Source organism: Sorex fumeus, unplaced genomic scaffold (assembly GCF_029834395.1).
Source record: "Sorex fumeus unplaced genomic scaffold, SorFum_2.1 ptg000098l, whole genome shotgun sequence".
NCBI lineage: Eukaryota > Metazoa > Chordata > Mammalia > Eulipotyphla > Soricidae > Sorex > Sorex fumeus.
Genome location: NW_026606155.1, coordinates 24349685 through 24372974, shown reverse-complemented (window position 1 = coordinate 24372974; position 23290 = coordinate 24349685). Strand labels below are relative to the sequence as shown.

The following is a 23290-nucleotide window of genomic DNA, read 5'->3' as shown; positions in this document are numbered from 1 at the left end:
AACAATGTAATTTTTGTTTGGTGATTTCCATTTCAAGAATTTGCTCTAGAATAGAGACTGGATATTAGGATTGGACAGATATCTTCCCCCAAGAATTTAAAACACTTAATGAGGGCAAAATATACCTAGTCTTGTGCAGAGATAATCATGGAATTTCAGAAAGTAGTAGGAACACAGATATGTTTTTAGGAAGAAGAGGGCCCTGGAAATAGGTGTGACTCAGGATTGGTCAATCCCTACAACAGCCAGAAATCAAGATAGCCAGTGCAAGCTACATGGGCTGTTCATCCCATCCCTGCCAGACCTTTGGGTGTGGGGGGGGGGGGCTGGAGATAATGTACACTGTATCTGGTGATGATTGTGCCCACTCTAAGGACAGCCTTCATGGAAAATGCACCTTATAGGAGGACAGTGAAGTATTTGGGACAGGAGGCAGGAAACAATGAAGTCTGGACTTAGAAGTGGGCTCTGCCTCAGATGTTTAACCTTTCGTGGCCTTAGAGCTTCTGCCTGAGATACCATGGGTGTCATCAAGAACAAGGGCTTCAGATGAAGCGTTCTTTCTAATAACTCCCAATGTAAAAATATCTGTGCATGTGCAGGGAAGGGAACTTCCACTCTGGCTCCTTTGTTCAGTAGAGCTTCATGTAAAGGTGCCACCCTTTGTCTAGAACAGACCCTTTGCTAACTCTTTGGAGAAAGAAGCAATTTCAGTCCAGGTGCCAATTAGTTTCGAGTTTCAGGGTTAAGTCACACAATAATGGAGTTGCACTTGGGGAGCCATGGAAGGTCCCTGAAAGACAAGGACGATGACCCACATTGGTATTTTAAGGACGTTAATGGTCAACATATTCTCCTGCTCATTGTAGAGCCTGAGTTGGATTCAGAAGCGATCCTTGGCTATAAAGAGTTTCCTTCCATCTTTACTGATGAATCTGCGAAGTCCTTGTCCTGCCCTCAGGTCTCTAGCTGCCAGCCCCGTATTTACTGTGAGTTCATGAGACCTGGGGTCGTCCACAGTTTCCTGACCTCTCTGCAGATGCACGTCTTCCCTCCTGCTTTCTTGTGAGGACTGAAGGCAGCAACCCCTGTCATAAAGTACAAGCAAGAGACCACAAGTCCCCGTGCTTTTAGAACCCCGGAGGGAAAGAGGTTATTACTCAGAAGTAAAGATAGACAGACCTTCTGTAACGTGTCTTTAAGGAAATGCCAATGCAGTATGACTTTGTTTTAATTTTTTTTAATTTCTTGGATATTTTAAAATCTGAGTGAAATATGGCTACTGTTGTTATTAATCATAATTCATACTGATTTTGCTATTACAGTTGTGAGCAGGAGGAACCATATGTTCATCTATTGTTCTCATTAACATTGCATCTTTAAAAATTCTTTTTGAAATCCACATTTTCAAAGGAGGAAATCACATTCTGGAGCATTTATGGTGGTTGTAGTTGCTCACTGTGCCCTCTGGGCTGCTTGCTGTGCTGTTTCCAGTTAGCTGCTGGGTGGGAATGCACCTTTCTGTCTTCTTTTCTGACCGAGAGCACTGATTGCACTTATTGCATTGTTCTCCAAGGGTCCACCTGAAAAGCCATCTTAGTAATGCTATGGCCCCTCATCTGTGGATCAAAGGCAGTTTTCATGGCTTATCTAATTTAAATCTGACTTAATACAGTCAGGACCTTCTTCTCTTCCCCTTCTGCCCTAGGAGTAGAAAGTCAATATTAAGAGATTCTTCCTCTCCCAATTAAATATACAGGTTCAGTTTCCTGAGCCAGGGATATCTCATACCACTTTATAGTGCTCTGCAGAATGTGGGTTGATGCATTCAAATGATGACTTTAAAGTTTGCTTCCATCTCTGCAGAAGGGGATTGGGAGTGAAAGAGGAAGCCTCAGTTTTCCCTTGCCCACAGCTGCCCCTCAACAAGTAGTTCCATTTTTCCCCATTGACAGATGACACCTCACCTCCCATGGCTTTATCTGTAACATTCCTGGAGTTCCCCAGAAGTAGGAGTCACAAGACTAAGATAATGAACAATACCTGAGGCAGGTGACTAAAAAGACAAACCAGCTCAGCCACCTTGCAGATTCCCCGCATTCTCTGTCACACAAAGGCCTGGTTTTCCTATAAAAATCCCACAAAAAGAGCCATGGTTAACTTAGTACTGTACTAAGTTCCTTCCCGCTTGGGGAGCTCCTTTTCTTTTTCTCTTCTGCTTTCCATTAGCTTTTCTGCTTTCCAACTCTGAGTCTGAGCATCCTTATTATTCAGTATTTTCATTCTTGAAAATACTGGAGAACCTGGGAAATGCAAATGAGCACAGAGACCCACCACTGCTGCTTCTGGATTGCCTGCATCAGGAGGACAGAGGGTGAGAGGTATATGACAACCTCACCTGGGTTTCCAGATCCGTACAGCTTTGTGAAGAGGTGAACAGACTTTGGCTATATTTATTTTCATATTAAATGGAAAGAAAGGATCTGTAAATGGGGAGAGAGCAATGGTGTTAATCACCTGTAAGAAGTAATTCTTCAAATTTTATAAATAATGCTAATCTTATCATCTTTAGTTCTTTATACTTTGTATGGCCCTCTTTGATCTTATTTTAATGAGGAGATTTAGCATAAGAGCATCTCATTGGAACTACCTCACATTGTTGAATTCTTGTTTGGTGCTTACACTGTATTATTTGAAAACTAGTGTTTAAATGCCTGTTAGTCACTGCTTTCCCAAGTCAGACATGCTTAAATAGTGACTCCACTAGTAGTGCTCGGAAGCCAGGAGTACTTGGCCTGGTGCTCTCTCTGATCTAGCTGCCTGTCCTACCCAGCAGTTCTCAGGGCCATGGGAGCTATACTCAGTGCTGATAGGGATCAAAGCACGCAAACATGATCTCTACCCTTGGAGAGCTATCTCCCTGAGCCCTGGGTGATATATTTTTTTTTTAATTTCAGCAACAGGATGATAGATTTTGGTTCTTTTCTCCTCTTAGGTTTTGTGTGTGATTTTTTTTTCCTCATTACAAATGTTACATACAACTATTTGTCTTATTTTCTCTTCCCTCTGTTGGGGTGGTGGTCTGAGATCTCGCAAACTTGATCACAGTGCTTGCTGGAGTCACACTCCTTTTTCCGGTGCTTGATGATGGAACACACACACACACACACACACACACACACACACGCACGCACGCACGCACGCACACACACCTGGCTGTGGGACAGCATAAATTGCTTGCAGCAGTGGGAATCTCAGCAGAGTTTCCAGCTGTAAATATAGCAAGAGAATCTCGGTGTATATGGCAGCACCACAAATTGAACTCAGCCTCATATTGTGCAGGATAGACACTGGCCACTGAGCTGTCTCCCTCCTGACCTCTCCCCCCCTGCTCATTTAAAAAATAAAGTCATAGAGTCAGAGATGTTGCTAACACATAGAGCACTGAACTTCTATATGTGAAATCCTGGGCTTAATCCCTGGTCTTGCCAAATAAATAATTTAAAATAAAGCTTTATAGCAAAGTTACTCATATTTGGGGGTGGAGGGGCAAATCCTTTGGTGATCTTCCTTTGCTTTACTTATAGATCTTCAAAATCCTTTGGTGATCTTCCTTTGCTTTGCTTATAGATCTATAAGTAACTTTTTGCAGTCATAGCAAAATTTTGTTTTGTTTTTTGGGCCAAACCTGGTGATCTTTGACAAACGTCCCAGAGCAGAGTTCAGGAGCCGTGCAGTGTCAGGACTTGAACTGAGGGCTCCCACACAGAGCACTTATCACAGCTAACTTGAGCCACCTCCCTAATCCCCAAATCCTTACTAAATTCTTCATGTATTTCCTTTTATTTCTTGTTTTTTTTTCTTTTCACACTTAATCACTTAACTTCCCGTTAGTCGTCGATTGTTCGAGCGGGCGCCAGTAACGTCTCCATTTGTCCCTGTCGCGTGCTAGTGTAGCCCAATGGCATCTCTTCGCTCCGGGAACATGGAGGGCCTCAAACTGATCGTTCAAGATCTTGACAAAGAAGTCTGACCATCTGGTAGGTGGGCGGCCACGCGGTCTCTTGACATCCCGTGGAATCCAATCAGTAACAGCTCTAGTCCAACGGTCGTCTTTAAATCTCATTACGTGACCAGCCCATCTGATTTTCGACATCTTGGCATATGAGACAGCGTCCCTGATCCTTGATCGTCGACGGATGTCAGAACTCCGGATTCGTTCTCTCATTTGAGTGAAACGTGATATTCCAAGCATAGCTCTTTCTATTCTTCTTTGGGAGACCTGAATGGCGTTCTCATCTTGTTTGCGTAGGGCCCAGGTCTCTGAGGCATACGTTAATGCAGGAAGAACAGTGGAATCAAAGAGATGTGCCCGGAGCCGGAGGTTCTTCGTCCTCTTAGCTATTTCTTCGACGTTCTTGAAGGCGTTCCAAGCCGCTCTCTTCCTCCTGCGCAGCTCGGGTGCCAGGTCATTTGTCATGTTGACCTCTCGACCTAGGTACACATAGCTGTTGCATTCGGAGATGGTTGTTCCATTGAGAGCGAATGGGGCGTCAGGAAAAAGGCTGTTTCTCATAAACATTGTCTTCGTAAGATTCAGCTGTAGTCCTACCTTTCCACACTCACGGTCAAAGTCGGCCAGCATTTGTGCCGCTTGGCTGATGTTTGGTGTTATTAAAACAATGTCATCAGCAAAGCGGAGGTGGTGTAGTTGCCGACCATCTATCTTCACTCCCATTCCTTCCCATTCCAGTTGTCGCATGATGTTCTCGAGGGTGGCACTGAAGAGTTTCAGTGAAATGGAATCACCCTGCCGCACCCCTCTCTTGACATCAATGATCACTTCTTTGTGGAATGGTGAGATCCTGGTAGTGAATCCGCAATACAGCTCACGGAGGATCCTGATGTATTGGGCTTGAATGCCCTGATTGGCTAGGGCTTCAATGACCGCTTCCGTCTCAACAGAATCAAAGGCCTTCTTTAAATCAATGAACATTAAGTAGAGCGGCATCTTGAACTCCCGAGAAACCTCAATGAGCTTGGTTACCGTGTGGATATGGTCGATGGTACTGAATCCTTTGCGGAACCCTGCTTGCTCACATGGTTGTCCTTCATCTAGTGTTCTGCCAATCCTATTCAGGATGACTCGAGTGAACAGCTTGTAGATGAAAGACAATAGGCAGATCGGGCGATAGTTGCCAATGTCATGGATGTCTCCCTTCTTGAACAGTAGTACGGTCCTGCTGGTTTTCCATTGGGACGGAACCTTGCATTCAGACAGGTAGCGAGTGAAGAGCCAAGCCAGTGTATTGATGAGTACTGACGGCAGGTTCTTCAGGTGTTCAGGTCTGACCTTGTCTGGGCCGGGTGCTGTTTGCTTCTTTACCAAAGAAATGGCGTGTCGGATTTCGGAAGGGAGAACGTTAGGAACGACATACCCATCCTGTGGAATTTGGTATGTCGGCAAGTGGACATGGCTATCGAAGAGATTTGAGTAGAAGTCATGGATAATCTTCTCCATTGCCGTTCTGGAGGATGTGATGGATCCATCAGGACGTCGGAGGGCAGTCATCTTGGTCTTATAGTTGGCGAAGGACAGGCGGGCGTCACGAATACTTTTCCCGGCTTCTGCCGCATCTACCAGTACTTCTGCTCTTCTCTCTTTGAGGTCTTCCTTGATCGCATCTCTGCACTGCTTTGCAAGCTCGGACGTTAGCTTGCGGTTGCCTGAGGCATGCGCCAAACCACGCTGGCGAATTAGCTCAAGAGTTTTCGAAGATAGGCGACTTTTTGTGGCTATCTCTCTCTTGGCGTTCCTCGCACATTCATGGAGGTGCTGAACCAGTCGATCGTATTCCTCGTCAATGTTGTCAACAATGGCATCTTCCCATGTTGCCGCAATAGTACCAAAGAGTTCCCAGTTGGTGGTCATTCTGGGAGTTCTCTTTTTGAACTTTGCAGCCCTTTCTCCCCGCTCTGTGAAGTAGAATTTTGCACGAAGGAGACGGTGGTCCGATCCCGTTCGAAATTTTGGGACAACAGCGACATCAGTCAGGCAAAACCGTCGATTGAATATGATGTGGTCTATTTCGTTGTGGAATCGTCCACCGGGAGACTCCCATGTCCATCGTTTAGATTCTGCCTTCTGGAACTGTGAGTTACCATGAATGGTCTTGGTCGACATGATGAACTCAGACAGTCTCTCACCCTGTTCGTTCCATTCTAGGCCATGGGTCCCGATGTGAAGTTCTTCAGCTGATCTTCTCGGTCCTATCTTGGCATTAAAATCACCCACAATGATCTTGTAGAAGGTGTGGTCTTCTTTATAGAACTTCTCTAGCTCCATGTAGAACTTCTCGATTTCTCTTTCATCATAATGAGATGTTGGTGCGTAGACAACGAAGATAGAAACTGCAGGCAGTGAGCCACATCTATTCAAATGTAAACGTCCAATTCGGGTTGTTAGGCATTCGAATGAATCAATGCTCTTGGCCAAGTTTGTGTTGACAAGGACACCGACGCCTCCAACACCTCTTTTATCGCATGTTCCGAGGAACAATTCTTCTCCAGTGTCGAAAACGGCATGGTGAGATTCGTGCCTTCTTGTCTCGGTCAGACCAATGATGTCGTACTTGATCATTCGCGCTTGTACCATCAGGTCCTCGATGGATGCATCTGATGCTAGCGTACGTGCATTGAAAGTACAGACGATCATTTTTGTCTTCCTTCGTTGTGGCAGCCTAGGTCGGCCTTGAGATTTTGTTGGCCTCTCCTTTCTCATCCTTCTCAGTGCTGCCATGTCGGTGACGCCTTCAGGGTCAGGTGAATGAGACCAGTTGTAGTTACTGGTTTTGGCATATTGAATACACAGCGGATAGCTTGCCAGGCTCTTCCGTGCGGGCGGAATACTCTCGGTAGCTTGCCAGTCTTTCCGAGAGGTATAGAGGCTTTTGGGGTGACCTCTAATCACCCTTGTAGGTGTTAACCATATTTGAACCCTATCAAATATGGTGCGACAATTCCAGAAGATGGGTATTTAGTGTTTTATGATGTGTCCGGAAAGCGTCCTTGAGTGTGGCGACGGCTGGGTAGTGGAAGTAGTGTCGAGAGTGGAAGTCTGCCAGTGGGGTATTTATCTGGGTAGGGTGGGTCTCCTGTGCACAATTCGATCCCTGGGTGGTTGATGGAAGCAGACAGGGCAGGGTAGGGTGGGGCTCCTGATTAGAATCCCTTTGTCACCTGTAGTGGTGGGAGCAAGCAGAGAAGCTCTGTCCCTGGGTCCGCCGAGCCTGGAGTCCAAGGTCTCAGAGAGTTCCGCTTATCTTGTTCTGTGGGTCTTCAGTTGTGCGTGGGTCTCGGCCGGAGCTGCCGCGCGGGTCCGGAAAGCGTCCTGGAGTGTGGCGACGGCTGGGTAGTGGAAGTAGTGTCGAGTGTTTTTTCTTTTAAGTATCCTGAATTCTTTCAAGACTGGGCCTGCTTGTTGTCAATTAGTTATGCTCTATAGGATGCAGTAGATGTTCTGTGTTTGACAAAGTGAGTTCATGGTCAAATTAACTAACAGATCCCTTAATGAGGTTGGTGTTGTTGTGGATATTGCTGAATTGAAATAATACTGGTTTACAACATTACATGTGTCCAGTGCCAGTATTGCTGATTGCATGAGCCTTTGATAAACTAATAAGTATTGTCATGTTCTCAGTGAAGTGATGCAGATTGTTTCTCCACCTAATTATGAAACCCCATTTTTGTGGAATGATACCTTGAAGAATTTGAAGCAAGCATTTCCTTAAAGATATGTTACAGATGGTTTGGCTGTGGTATAGATTTTTTAGTACCAGATATTTATATACATTTATAGAATCAGCTGTCCATTTCAAACCATAGTTGACAGTATCGACATTTAAGTTTTTAATTTGTTTTAAATAAATATTAGTGTACAGACAAGTTTATTAAAAATACTCATTTCATTGACCTAGTCTGGTGTTTAGTTATGCTAGTGCTATGGGAATTCTTAAAGAGCCCTCATAAGCTGGTAAACTCTCATTTCGTCTCCTCTAAAGCATTTTTTTTGCCACATCTCAACCCATTATCTTTTCTCTATTAATTCCAATTCATTGGTACATTTCTGTTTATTCCTTTTCACTCTCTAAATCTAATGGTACTTTTAACTACTCAGATACCGTACTTTAACATTAATTGTTTATTGCATCAATTTAGTCATTTAAATAGAACATACAAATATTGACGTGTATTTCTACTTTATTTATATTGCCAGGTATGGAATCGTTTTACTGTTCCTTTCTGCCACCTTTTCACTGGCTCCATTCTTCTGTTTTTATCACCTCTCTTCTGTCAGCAAGCTTTCTAGCTCCCCCGAATGTTGTGTTTCCCTGTTTTCCTGTTATTTCCTTCATTCTCAACCAAATGAAATAACTTCAAATCTTAGTAGGCATTCGAATGTGTGATATTCTTTACTGAACTTATTTAGTGGATTGGCTGCACATATTTTTGTCTATTTTGCTCTTTACTCAAAACATATTGTTTTTGGGGGGGGTAGGTTTGGACCACAAGCAGCACTGCTAATCCTGGCTTGGTGCCCGAGGGTTCCTAGATCCTTAAGTTGCTTTCTCATCTATAAATTCAAGTGTATCTTCATTTTGCTATGTATCTTACATTTCCCTAACATCTTGGTTCACTTTAGTAATTCCAGAACAAGTGACCTGAACCTACTTGTCTCCATTAGTGTTTTCTTTCTCAGATAGATTTGTTTTTTCTCAGACTTTCCTGCTTTTTGTTGAAGGAATAGAACGACACGGAAGGGGGAAATTCCACTTACATGCTGATTCATAAATCTTAAAAACAGCCCGTGGCATTATACTGAGATGTTTGTGCCATTTCAGGCTAACTTGAAAGAGAGATGTCCCTTCTGAGATGTTATTTTTATGTAATGTAAGTGAATTCAGGAGTGCCGAGAAGAGATGTAAAGAAAATAGTTTGCCTTATTTGGTTTTTTCAACTTGTCTAATGGTCAAGTGCTGTGTGTTTTGTGTGTGTGTGTGTGTGTGTGTGTGTGTGTGTGTGTGTATTCCTGTTACTTTTGGAAGCAAGTATATTTATGGCATTCTCAGTCTATGAACTGTTTATGAACTGTTTGCATTGACATTTTTATAAACACTCCTAACATTGTCTTTGTGAATAATTGAGGCAATTGAATAGCTATTCATCATCAAAATTTTTCCTTTTGCCCCAAAACATTGATAACAAGAGCTGTATTTGACGCTGTACTAGTTATGGAATTCCATATTGATATATGGAAGTTCAGAGATACTACATCTTTTTGGTGACTGTATCATAGAATGGGGGCTTATTTGGGTTGTTATTTTGGGGGTTATATTTTATTTTATTTTTTCAGAGGGTTGGAGGGAATGTTGGTTCGGTTTGGGAGCCACACCTAGCAGTGCCAAGGGCTTCCTTCTGGCACTGTGCTAAAGACTCACTCCTTGGGGTTTCTGGGGATTGGACCTAAGACAGCCACATGTGAGGCAAGTGCCCCACCTGCTGTGCTATCTCTCCCGCCCATATGCCGTGCAAGTTTGTAAATTATTGCAGGATGGGACTGTAGTTGTTGTTAGAGGTTTGCTTTAGTTTTTTGTTTGTTTCCTTATAATTCTTTTTCCTTCCCATATAAATAGCTTTTAAACGGTTCTTTTTTCCCGTGGAACCAAGAAAGGTTTCATGTTATTACTTTCATTTGGTTCCTTGAATTATTTATTGTTCTCACTTCCTTGCCACACATTCCTTTGCTGGGAAGCTTTTTACTTTCTTCTGCTTGTCAGTTCATTGGAGAAGGCAGATACATAAGAGAACTATCAGGTGAGCACTTGCATCTGTTTTATCTGGGGTTGAGGGAAGAGAATTACTACAAGAGATTTGAAGGTACCAGTGACATTGCCAGGCAGCACTAGTACTATCCGGCTTTCTCTTCCTGTAGTTGCATTATTGGTTTTCATTCAGTGCTGTGATTCAGGTAGTCAATGCTCTGCTTTTCAAATTATTATTTTTACTCTGGTATACTCGTGCCTGCTATCTCATCCTAGTGCATTCAGTGCATTCTAATTCTAATACCTTTTAAAAATTATTCTAATGCCATTAAAGCACTGTGATTTACAAAGTTATTCATAACTGAGTTTAGGACATACAATATTGCAGCACCAATCCTGCCACCCATGTTCTCATGCTCCTTCCCATATTCCCCTTGTCCCTAACCCTCTTGACAGGCATCGTTCTAAGTTTGGTTGTTAAAGTTCGTGTCTCTTGAGATTTCAGCGTTGCTGACTCTGTGTTTTGGATATTTGGCTCTACAATTCCTTTGCACCATTTTTGAACCTTAATCCTTTGACCTGGCCTTCGTTTCTTCTCATCTGTCTTTTGTTCCCTTCCCCTCTACTTTTTCTTTCCATCTTCTACTTATACTCAGGGGCCTGATTGATCTGGGAATCCCCCTTTAAAACATTGCATTCCCTGACCCAGTTATTCTAAATGTCATATGTAAGTGATATTATCCTGTGTTTATCCTTCTTCTGACTAACAAAATGATGTGGGAAGGAGCCTAATATCATTTTAAAATGATGTCTTCCAGTTCTCTCCATGTTGTAGGAAATTGCATGGTTTCATTACTCCTTACAGTTGTGTGTTATTCCATCGTGCCTATATACCACATCTTCATGATCCACTGATCTGTAATTGCATTCCACTTTTGAGTTTCCATCCCCGGACAGAAAAAAAACCCATTTATTCAAATGAATGTATGCATACCACTATTCTTTGTAGAACTCAGTACAGTAGCTAAGATTTGTAATTCACCTAATTCTAATACCCTTTATAGATCCTTCTAAAAGTATAAAGAATGCTAAGAGAAGTAAACCAAGAACCATCCTGGAATCACAGTTTTTAAATAGATCCTATTTATGATATTTATGATAATGAAGAGTAATCAAAAAATAAAGGAAAGAGAAATTAAAGAACATAGCTAGCATTCATGAGAGTCCAGCGGAGAGATTCCAAATAAAAAGCGATGGGTCAAAAGTGTGAATGTCTGAAAGAATCAAAATGACCTGGATTATTTTCACACTGCAGTCTCTAGTACGCAGTTAGGGACTTTCTTAGATGTCCCTGTTGCCCAGCATGTGGTGGGTGTTTAGGGTAAGGAAATGCAGTAAGGCTCTCTGGATAATTTGGAGAAGAGAATATAGTACTTCTGGAAGAACAGCAATATAGGAATTGGTCATAGGTTACATTGCAAGAGACTAAAAGTGATAAAAAAAAAATGTTAGTACGGTTTGAATAACTCTCATTTCCCAGAAACCTGCTGAACTAAAAAGTGCCATTGGTATTTTAGCTAAATGCACCTCTCATGAACTCAGATAATATCTAAAGCTATAACATCAAACATACAACATGGAAAATTTTAATATAGCCTCTTTTAACAGTTGGAGGTGACAAACTATAAATTAGTACGATCTTTTCAATTTTATTGCTTTTTATCATATCTAACAATTGCTTAGGCAGATTTGTGGATAATTAAGAGAACTGCTAATGTTAAAATACATTTGCTGTTTCTATCAACCCTAAGAAGTAGATTTTAAGGTGTTACTGGTCTGTCACTTTACACATGGATGATATTTATTTTTTATATTTGGCAGGGGGAAAGGGATGTTGATGTTGGTTATTTGGGCCATGCCCAGCAGTGCTCAGAGCTTAATTCTGGGTCTGTGCTCAGAGTTCACTACTCCTGGTACTACTTCAGGTAGTACTCCAGGAACCACGTGTGGTGCTAGGAATCCAGCTGAAGTTGGCTGCATGCAAGACAAGTCCCTTACATCCTATACTATCTCTCCAACCTGATTTCTTTATTTTTCAACTAGTAGATTAATAAATACAAAGCACATTTTATGTTTTCATATGCTATTTAGTACCTAAATATTATCTAAGTATCACCTCAAGAGGTTGATACTATTAAAATTTGATGTTATTAAGAAAAAGAGAAGGAAGGAAAGAATTCGATCAAAATAGGGAAAAGTTATTGTGAAAGGGGAAAAAATCATTTAACTTATTCATCTTGGAACTTCTCTTTTTTTTTAGAGGTCATTAAGCTATGAGTACTCTCTCTGCCTATGTCTCCATCTGTGTTTCGAAGTTAAAAGAAAACATTGAGGAGTTGTTTTAATCAAGACATAATAGAGTCTTGGAATTTCTTTCAAATTGTGAAGACATGTTTATGTTTAAAAAATTAGATTTTTTTAAAAACCCATTTTCAAATACAGGGCACGTAGCAAAGAAGAATTCTACAGTAGGAATGACCAAAATTGGACATTCCAAGTCAGTTCTGTTTACTGTATTTAAGTTCTGGCTTTTATTTTCTTTATGCTGTGAAGTTAACATCTAACATACTGCAATAACTTTTTTTCTAAAGAAATGAAATGTGTTGTTAGTGTTTTTATCATGGTGGGATTGGCATGTTGATCTTTTAGGGTATGCAAGTTCTAAAACTACTGGGTCATTCGTTTAGATTTCTGAAGGACTGTGAGAGATGTGGAAACATCTAAGTTTTATAAGAATTGACAGCATTATTCTATATGCTAGAATATTCTTTTTGTATGTGTACAGGGGGCGGGGGCGGTAGGAGGGCACATCCAATGATGCTCAGGGATACTCCTGACTCTGTGCTCATTGATTACTCGTAGCAGTACTGGAGGGTCATATGTCATTCCAGGCATTGAGTATGGTTGGCTGAGTACAAGTGAAGTGCCTACCTGCTGTTCTACTTCTCTGGCCTTTAGAATATACTTCCGTTGAAAGATGCGTAATTGAAATAAATAGACAGCCCTTTCTGCAAATAGATTATATTCTATTATATATTCTATTCTATGATTTGGGTTAAAAATAAACTGAGGGGAGATAGATGCTTACTTTGCATTTTTGTTCACTTGACTTGGTTTTCCTTCCATTTTGAGAAGAGCACTTCTTGACTCTTAAGCTTTCGCCACACGTGCTGTCTTTGGAAGCAACAGTTAGCATGTTATTTCATTTGAAATCTCACAGTGACCCAGGACCATGGAAACTTTTCATAGCACTATGGCTGTTGTAGTAGGCAGGAAGCTCAAAAGCCAGGTTTAATTAGATAGCAGTGCAAAAAAACCTTTTATCTCTTTCACAAAAGATGGGGAAGAGGAGCTAGAATGAAAACAATTAGCGTTTATCTGACCAGCTGCCCAGACCAGCCTGTGGGAGCCCAGCTGGAGTTCTGCTGGCCCTGCATTCTGCAGGCAGCATGCATTTTTTTTTGAAACACCCCTAAATGTTCCAGCCTTTAAATAGCAGCGAGTCTTCTAAAATGATGCTGCGTGCTGCACGAGAAATTAAAGTGCTGCCTGGGAGGCAGGAAGCCGACTAGAGATGCTTAATTATTGTGGAAGTAAGTGCTTGTTACCTTTGAGTGGAATGCAACGAGCGCGGGTTGTCCTCCGGGTGTCAGCGGTGATTTGTAGACAATGCAGCCCTGTCAGCGCAGTGCTGGTTCAGCAGCATCTCTCCAAACATGTATTTGGCAAGAATTTAAAGGCCACCTCTTGTGTTATTTGCGGAGCCTTGGAAAAGGGTCCTCTGCCTTTATTTTCAGGATGTACGCAACCATGCAGGATTTCGTGCTGAGAATCGGTACCTCTTGCCTCCTGAATGACCGGCTTATAAGGAAGTTGGCTTTCTTCGCCCTTCACCTGGAAGGATGTTAGCAGTTCTCCCGTCCACTGGGAAACATGGAGAGGTCTATCCAGAGCCACGTTTGATTTCTGCTGTCTTCATAAATTAGTGCTGAAGGGTGGGGTAGATTGCAATGTGTTAGGGAAATGCAGGCATTTTGTTGATGAGTGGAATTTCTGGCTCTAAGAGTATATCAAATGGAAGAGCTTAGGCAGAGGTGGAGGTGAATACTGGATTCATTCTGAAATATTCCTCATCTGGGTAAGTAATAAAGTAGAGGAGAAAGCGGAGTACTAATGGATGTTCTGGCTCCGAGAAAATCCTGTTTTATTTTCTCTCTTGTATTTGTTCTTGCCAACTGTGTTAAGCCTTTGTAAAAACAACAACAACAACAACAAATTAAAAAAGCAAGTAAAGATTTTGAAATGTTGAAGGTATTAAAAAATGAGTATTGCAACATAGTAAAATAATTTTTTGATTTCTAGTCTTGTTAAAAAATTGAATTCTGTTGCTCTAATGATCTAACTTGTTTGTGCCTCTAACTTCTGATCAGCAGAGTGGTTTGTGATATTGTACCTTGTTAGAGGTCATTAGTCTGAACTTGGTCTATGCTTGGAGTAGGAGCTTTGATGTCTTAGAAATGATTCATGCCCCCCACACCTGCTTATACGGAACAGCTCAAATAGACTAAAAGATTGATAGCCTTTTTATCATCTATAATTTAAATACAGATTTTATCAAGTGCTTTCACTTTTTTCTTTTATACCTGCTTCACTAAAAATATAGAATGTGAACTGTGATGAAACATCTCATACTTAGTCTTTCATTTTCATGTGCTTGGTTCTAGCAATTGTATATTCATTTTTAGATGTCTTTATCGAATACTAATTCCAATTGTCCTTCTCTTTTAGAGAGAGCCGGGGATTGTGGCAATCTCAGAATCCCAGTAATACAAGTTCCATTCAGTTTTTTCTGAAAGAACGCCATCTATCAAAGTGTAGCAGAGGAACTGTTGTGGATTATAATGTTTTGAAGATCTGAATTTTAAGAAATCTGAAAATAAGGCATTGTTTCACCTTTTCAATGAAAACTATCAGGATCTCACACAGCTGTGGTATTTTCTGGAAACTATTCTCCAAAAGGGAAATGCACATTTGAAACTTCAATACAATGGTCCTTTCTGCAGGGATTTAAGTCTACTTGTTTTTACATCATGACCAGCTTGAAACGGTCACAGACGGAAAGGCCGGTTGCTACCGAGAGAGCCTCTGTCGTTGGCCCAGATGGCGCTCCCAAAGTACACACTGACGACTTCTACATGCGGCGCTTCCGGTCCCAGAACGGCAGCTTAGGCTCATCAGTCATGGCTCCTATAGGGCCTCCCCGAAATGAGGGGCCCCACCATATAACCTCGACCCCTGGTGTCCCAAAGATGGGGGTGAGGGCAAGGATTGCAGATTGGCCTCCAAGAAAGGAAAATGTCAAAGACTCAAGCCGTTCAAGCCAGGAACTAGAAACCTCAAGTTGCCTTGAGAGCATGTCCTCCAAAAGTAGCCCGGTGAGTCAGGGAAGTTCTGTTAGCCTCAATTCCAGTGACTCAGCCATGCTCAAGAGCATACAGAACACACTGAAGAGCAAGACTAGACCATCGGAGAACATGGACTCCAGATTTCTCATGCCTGAAGCCTATCCCAGCTCCCCCAGGAAAGCTCTTCGGAGAATACGGCAGCGGAGCAACAGCGATATCACCATAAGTGAACTTGACGTGGATAGTTTTGATGAATGTATCTCACCCACATACAAGACTGGTCCATCACTGCACAGGGAATATGGTAGCACATCTTCAATCGATAAGCAGGGAACTTCCGGAGAAAGCTTCTTTGATTTATTAAAGGGCTACAAAGATGACAAATCTGATCGAGGTCCCACTCCAACCAAGCTCAGTGACTTTCTCATCGCGGGTGGGGCCAAAGGTTCTGGTTTCTCTTTGGATGTTATCGATGGACCCATCTCACAGAGAGATAACCTCAGGCTCTTTAAGGAAAGGGAAAAACCACTCAAGCGACGCTCCAAGTCTGAAACTGGAGATTCATCCATCTTCCGTAAATTACGCAATGCCAAAGGTGACGAACTTGGGAAATCATCTGATCTTGAAGATAACCGATCAGAAGACTCAGTCAGGCCCTGGACATGTCCAAAGTGCTTTGCTCACTATGACGTCCAGAGTATATTATTTGATTTGAATGAGGCGATTATGAACAGGCACAACAATGTTATTAAGAGGAGAAACACCACCACAGGGGCTTCAGCAGCAGCTGTGGCATCCTTGGTCTCAGGACCTTTGTCCCATTCAGCCAGTTTTAGCTCTCCAATGGGCAGCACAGAGGACCTGAATTCAAAAGGAAGCCTCAGCATGGACCAGGGAGACGATAAAAGCAATGAGCTCGTAATGAGCTGTCCTTATTTCCGGAATGAGATAGGAGGAGAAGGTGAAAGGAAGATCAGTCTGTCGAAATCAAGTTCGGGCTCCTTCAGTGGCTGTGAAAGTGCCTCCTTTGAGTCTACCCTCAGCTCCCATTGCACAAATGCGGGAGTGGCTGTACTTGAAGTGCCCAAGGAGAACCTGGTTTTGCATCTGGATCGAGTGAAGAGGTACATTGTGGAGCATGTGGATCTGGGTGCATACTATTACAGAAAATTCTTCTATCAGAAGGGTGAGTGGAGATCATTATTATTGAAATTTTCTTACATGCTTTCTCGGGGAAGGGGGGCAGTAGAGTTTTCATTTTAGCATCAAGATCTATCGGGTTTTTATTTTAGCATCAAGACCTAAAATTGAATGTCTTTCGATGATTAAACAAACACCTGTTGCAAATGTTTTAGCATTTTTTTGAGTATAAGATTTGCATGTCACCTTTAGGGATATATGTCTTATAAAGTTGAAAGTAATTTAAACACTTTTTTTTGTGGGGGGGATTACAAAATTTTTCAGATAGCACAGGATAATTTCTTTTTCTTTTCAATCATTTCCTCGGTAAATAGGAATCAGAAGGCTTTTCTCTCCATTTCATGAGAATTTTAGTGAAAATTCCATTAAACAAAAGACACAGGGACCCCGTTGAATTTCAGAGCCATGAGTCAACTCTAGGGCTACTTGAGACCCTGGAGACACAGGTCCCTTAACCTCTAGGTGATTGCCTTTCGGTTCTGTTTAGGGGTAATAGAATAGAGAAATGTTTCGTTAGATCATGCTTTATATAGTTTTATCTCATATTTGTATTAAGGTCCCTGAGATGTATTTTGAAATAAGTAGTATACATAAACTTCTGTAAGCTTTCTGCGTTCTTTCTAAGCAGCATTATTAATTGAAGAGTGAACTGTAAGACCTGTCCCTCGCCAGGAAAGAGAGAGCTCTAAGGAGGGCCATACATCTGTGGTCTTTTAGCTGGCAAAGGAATCTCCAAGGTCAGGAGTGAGGCCTCATATGTGTCCACGGCTGCAGCAGCCTTGTATTCCCCAGGTGCTGTTTGGGGGTTTTGAATCTTACTTAGATATATTTCTACATATCAGTTTTCATTGCTGGAACTCGTTATAACTTTATGACACTGTCACTTCAGAATAAAGTTAATCTTCAGGTGATAATGTGCTAGACCACTCGAGATATTTTATTGATCAAAGAATCTTATCTGAATACTTAATCTCCATATTTCATTACATCAAATGTATGGCAGAGGCCCCAGAATCAATGTGGTACTGAAAATTACAGTTGTATTTTAAGCAATCTTTGTTCTCCCAGAATAACTGTCAGGAGTTAATTTTCAGAAACCCAGTGTTTTCGTCTGACCTTTATGATTCAGGTTTTCCAATGCTGCCACCTTGACTTTATGGAGAGAGTACTGTGCTGTACATTAGAGATGTAGAATGACTTCTCTACCACCCTTTTTTACTTGGGACCTGACAGCCTCCTGTGGACCCCTACGCTATTCTACAGGGGCCAAATCTGTGAAAATGGTACAAATGGAAGGACCATGCTACAAGAAGACTGACTTGTAGGATGGAGAGAGGGGAAGTAAGGAAATGTGTTTGGAAGGGGGCCATGGTAAGAAAAAGCTTTGAGAAACACTGCTGTACACCTAAGAGGCATAGATACTTCCTCTCACAAACCCATCTGGGCCAAACTGAAATGTCCCTTGATAGCTCAAATGACCGTTAGGAGGTAAAATTGCATCAAGCTGAGATTCCAGTTGTAAGTTGCTATCACTGAGCCAATTTTCCCCTGGTGTTTCTGGCCCAACTGTAGGAGGAGGCCATCTTGATAAAAATTAGCACATTTCCATCCAACATAAGAGAGCATATTAGTTATAATCTTTTTTGTCAGGGGGAATCATACCCGGCAATGCACAGGAGTTACTCCTGACTCTGCACTCAGAAATTACTCCTGGTGGTGCTTGGGGGACCATATGGGATGATGGGGATTAAACCTGGGCCAGCCACGTGCAAGGCAAATGCCCTACCCACTGTACTATAGCTCCAGCCCCATTAGTTATAATCTTAGAGAGATGACGTTTGGTACCTTTTACTATTAGTAAATATAATAGTATTGCACATTTTTGAGCACTCACAAACAGGAATTTTGCTAATAAGCATTTATCATGAATTGTATTTTCCTCATCTCAATGAGAAATGAGCCCACTGAGGTAGGTACTGTTCCTGATTGATATTCTACAGATGAAGGGACTCAGGCTTAAATGGTTTAAGTGACTTATGGGCTTAACTTGTCATGGAGCTAATGAAGTTTGGGATAAAATGTTCAACCCCTATATTTCAGAATAACTGATTTTAGTCCATAACACTTCATAAATTTAAAAGCCATTGATCCAAAGTAGTTAATTTAAAGCATTGAAAATACACTCTATCCATGATTACTAGAGCTAGTTACAGAAAATATTGCTAAAGCAGAGAATCTGTAAAAAGTATACCTAAAATAAAATATTTTATTTTTATGAAAATAACTAAAAATAGCACAGCGGGTAGGGCATTCGCCTTACACGCGGCCAAGATGGCCGACCTGAGTTCGATTCCTCCGCCCCTCTCGGAGAGCCCGGCAAGCTACCAAGAGTATTCGATATGCCAGACACAGTAACAACAAAGTCTCCAATGGAGACGTTACTGGGCCCGCTCGAGCAAATCGACGATCAACGGGAGGGCCTTTATCTTTATCCTTTTAACTAAAAATACTCTTGCTAAATTCTTGTGAGGCCCAGTCTTTTTTATTATTATTTTTTTTATTAGTGAAACACCATGAGGTACATTTATAGTCTTACAAATTTTTGTGCTTGGGTTTCAGTTATACAGTGATCAAGTACCCATCCCTACACCAGCGCCCATCCTCCACCACCACGGGTCCCATCATCCCTCCCACCCCCCCCCCCCCATCCCACCCTGCCTCTGTGGCCCAGTCTTTTTTTGACAGTGATTCTAGTGTTTCAAATTTTGCATTGTACTAAAAGGGTAAACCATTTGAACAAAGTTACAGGCACTGTAAAATTTACTTTCTTAAGTTTCATAATTTTTTTTCACATTTAAAAAAATTGTCCACATCTGATTCAATAATTTTCCTTTTAGTGGTTTGTCTTTATTAAGTTCTCCCAAATCCTTCAAGTATTCTTTGAATAATGTGTAAAGGAAGATCCCTGGGGGGAAATGGGCTGGAGCGATAGCACAGCGGGTAGGGCGTTCGCCTTACAAGCGGCCAACATGGCCGACCCGAGTTCGATTCCTCCGCCCCTCTCAGAGAGCCCGGCAAGCTACCGAGAGTATTCGATATGCCAGACACAGTAACAACAAAGTCTCCAATGGAGACGTTACTGGGCCCGCTCGAGCAAATCGACGATCAACGGGAGGACCTTTACCTTTTATTCTTTGAATAGAAAAAAAATTGTCATATGGACTTATATTCCAATGGACTGGAGCCATTGCACAGCGGGTAGGGCATTTGCCTTGCACGAGGCCAACCCAAGTTCGATTCCTCCATCCCTCTCAGAGAGCCCGGCAAGCTACCGAAAGTATGCTGCCCACACGGCAGAGCCTGGCAAGCTCCCCGTGGCATATTCGATATGCTATGCCGAAAACAGTAACAACAAGTCTCACAGTGGAGACGTTACTGGTGCCCGCTTGAGCAAATCAATGAATGGGAGGACAGTGCTACACTGCTACTTATTAGCTTTCTTAATATTTAATTGAATTTCATAATTCAAATGTCAAGTGCCATAAATATGCTTGGGAGGACACAGCTGACTCTGTGACTAGAAGCACAGCTGGTGAGAGTGCCCAGTACATGTGGCTCTAGAGCCAGTCTGTTGGTGCCGTGGGGTGCTCATAGTAGGAACTGCGCATTGCTTAGTCCAGAAAATTGTCCAGCAGAATGCTGTCGCAGAAAGTGCCTGCTGTGTTTTCTTGAGCTATTTAGCTTAGAACTTTCAATCATATGAGTCATCGTGGTCTGATAATATGCCATTCATTATGTTTCGAGTAATAATCATTTAATGCTGAAATTAAGCCCCTTAATATACATTATTTGTTTATTTTGTTGAGGGGGCACACCCTCAGGGCTTATTCCTGGTTTTGCACCTGGGGATCATTCCTGGCAGTGATTGGTATACCATATGGGGTGCCAGGGATTAAGCATGGTTTCGTCACATGCGGAGCAAGCGCCATAGTCACTGTACTATCTCTCTGGCGCTAAGTACAAAATCAGTTTTTAAAATTATAGGATAATTAGTTAAATGATTCTGTTATTACTTTCAGCATGCAACTTTGATGCATTGAAATGGTGCCTTCTATATAGGAAAAACTTCCTTTTCCTCATCAAAACCTTGAAAGGAGTCATCGTGTTGGAGTGCAGCTGTGTCAGATTAATTTACTCTCTAGCATTGGATGTGGCACTGCTGACCTTGCTCTAGCTCCGTCTTCATCACCAGATAGTTTTCCATTCTGCTGTTTAATGCTTTCCAAATGTCACAGCAGTTAAGTCTCCATAGGGGATTTTTTTTAAAAAATCAACTTTATCAAAGCGAACTCAGCAGCTGAAAATTATGTGTAAAATGTAATTGTTTTTGGCCATTGCAGCTGAGCCCACTTTTTAATATTACATTGTTTCTGTAAACATAATTATTCTACAAATTTAGATGTTAGACTATTTGCCTCCAGTATGTAATTCCAATCCAATACTGGAAAGATCCCAATGGAGGAACTCTGTGGTTTGCAGTTACTGAAATAAGCAACCATCAATGCTCTTCTTTCCTCTTTTCTCCTCTGCCCATTCTCTCTGCTGCTTTGCTAACATGGGAATGTTCATATTTAGACTCATCTAGAATTAAACAATAGCAGTAAGATAGCTTCTGTTTATTGGGAGGATACTTTTTGCTTTATGCTAGCCTCAGTTGATAAATAGTTGATAGAACTCTGTGGGAAAGGTGTCATATGCTAGTAGTCCGCGTGACATATCCACATCTTCTTAGAGAAGCAGAAACTAGGCTCGGATAGCTTCAGTATTAGTTTTGTTGAGGCCACAGATGTTACTCCAATGGCAGAGCCACATGCCTTGCATGTACAAAGAGCTGGCCCTGATCCGTCATACCTCATGGACCCCAACCATGCTAGGTGTGACCTCTACTGCACCATCAATAGTTTGGTCAACTCCTTTGATGTATGCATATATTTTGTGTTTAGATTTTATGCAATCAATATGATCAAAGTACCAAGGAAATTTGGAAGTCAGATACTAAATTGTAGGTTAATTTGAAACTGCCAATAGCCAACATGGATGGTTGAAGGGGAGACTTTTTCCACATCACTGCTCATTTCATTTACTGTGACTATACCAGACTTTTTCAGTTTTATACCAAGTTTGTAATTATGTGTGAGAAATGTTTTTCCTGAATTCCCTTCTTTTCTAAATGGGGCAGGAGATATTTGGGATTTTTGCAAGTAGAAAGATATTTCCCTTTCCTGATTATTTTTTATACCTAATTACTATTATTCATAATTACTTTTTTTCTCCGATACCTTTCCCCCCTACACCCCACATATTTGTACACACCCACTTATGTACCCACACACAAATCAGATTCAACTTTAATCTTGGCCCAACGATTATTAGTTCTTATTATACTGTCTAGGTTTTTTTCACCTATTTTCTTCTTCTTGGAATCTGCCCTTTTTAATGTTGTTCTTTTTATATGTATTTATTTTTAGTTGAAGTGATAGCTTTAGCATTCTGATTTATTTTAACTTTTTCTGTTGAGCTATTATTTGAGTTTTGGTAAGGCATCATAAAATAACTATTAGAACTATTAGTGAATTACTTACTGTTTGATACACATAGGATACCTGGAAACACTATATAGCTAAGTATATTAGTAAAAATCTGTATTTATTTAGGGTAACTGGACTCTCCTTTTTCTTCTATACATTAGACTGAAGGAAAACTGTGAAATGCTTTATAGAGGTCGTTAAGGATAATTATTCTTCCATGCTTAGCTTTTATATATTGATAGTTTTATATTTTAGCTAAGTGATAATCCTCAGAACCAACATGTCTGTTCTACTGAATCATGTTCTATTTTAGGCGCTTGAGCTTCACAATTAATTGTGGCCCAAATTAATAAGGAAATACTTTATATGGTTGTGTAATATTTTATTTTAATGTCTTTATTTAAACCTTGTCTTATTTTTATCAGTATCACATAAGTCATATACAATCCATTGAAAGTAGCTCTTTAATAGTGCTAATTCAAAAGGGCTTTGGTGACATTAAATAACTTGAAAAGCTCAGCAGGAACATGCCAACTGCTGTTTTCTTTATTTTTTCAGGGCTTCCAGTGGCAAGGCAGGTTTGCATGTCTGCGTGTTTGCTCCTCTGTAGTCCGAACACCTATCATCTCAACTTTATCACCAAAGCACCTTGAGTCCATATGACCTGAGCCCTCTCCTCTCAATTCAGAGTGGGTGCAACTTGGCTCTCCCTCTGTTTCACTTACAGTGTACTTATTCTTATTTTTAGGTTTTAGTTTAGGGACTACACCTGGCCATTCTCAGACTTCCTCCTGGCTCTGTGCTCAGTGATCACTCCTGGCTTCGTATGTGGGGCCAGGAATAGGATGGTACCCAAGTTGGCTCTGTGCAAAACAAGTTCCCTACCTGTTGTACTATCTGATGGCCTCCTACATTTTGTTTCTAAAGTCAAGACAGTCTAGCCAAAGGCCACAGATCTTCTGATCATCTTTGTAATGATCCAGTTATTTTTTTGAACATGTTTTTGCAGTAAAGTTGATGATGATGACAAAACATAAAAAAATTAATGTAGAGGTGAGAAAGTTATCCCTTTCCTGAAGAGGTGAGAAAGTAATCCCTTTCCTAATTCCAACAATTTGACTTGTAACTTCTGTATCTTCTCTCCATGCCAATTTGTTATCCCATTTACTGCTATCAAGAGTGCCCTTAATATTTTAAGTAGTTTTAAAATTTTAAG

General features: G+C 41.3%; 1 protein-coding gene across 5 annotated transcripts in view; it reads left to right on the top strand.

Moving 5' to 3' along the window:
- Positions 1 to 23290, top strand: part of SIPA1L1 (signal induced proliferation associated 1 like 1) — a 358911-nt gene that overhangs the window by 199589 nt on the left and 136032 nt on the right. For 2 of the 5 annotated variants that reach the window (XM_056134395.1, XM_056134393.1), the window contains exons 1-2: positions 13679 to 14019; positions 14670 to 16472. In XM_056134395.1, coding sequence (XP_055990370.1) covers positions 14972 to 16472 — 1501 coding nt within the window. In that variant the 5' untranslated portion in view covers positions 13679 to 14019; positions 14670 to 14971. Of the gene's footprint in view, positions 1 to 13502; positions 14020 to 14669; positions 16473 to 23290 lie in introns of those variants that run through there. The other 3 variants (XM_056134391.1, XM_056134392.1, XM_056134390.1) reach the window with 3 other exon arrangements.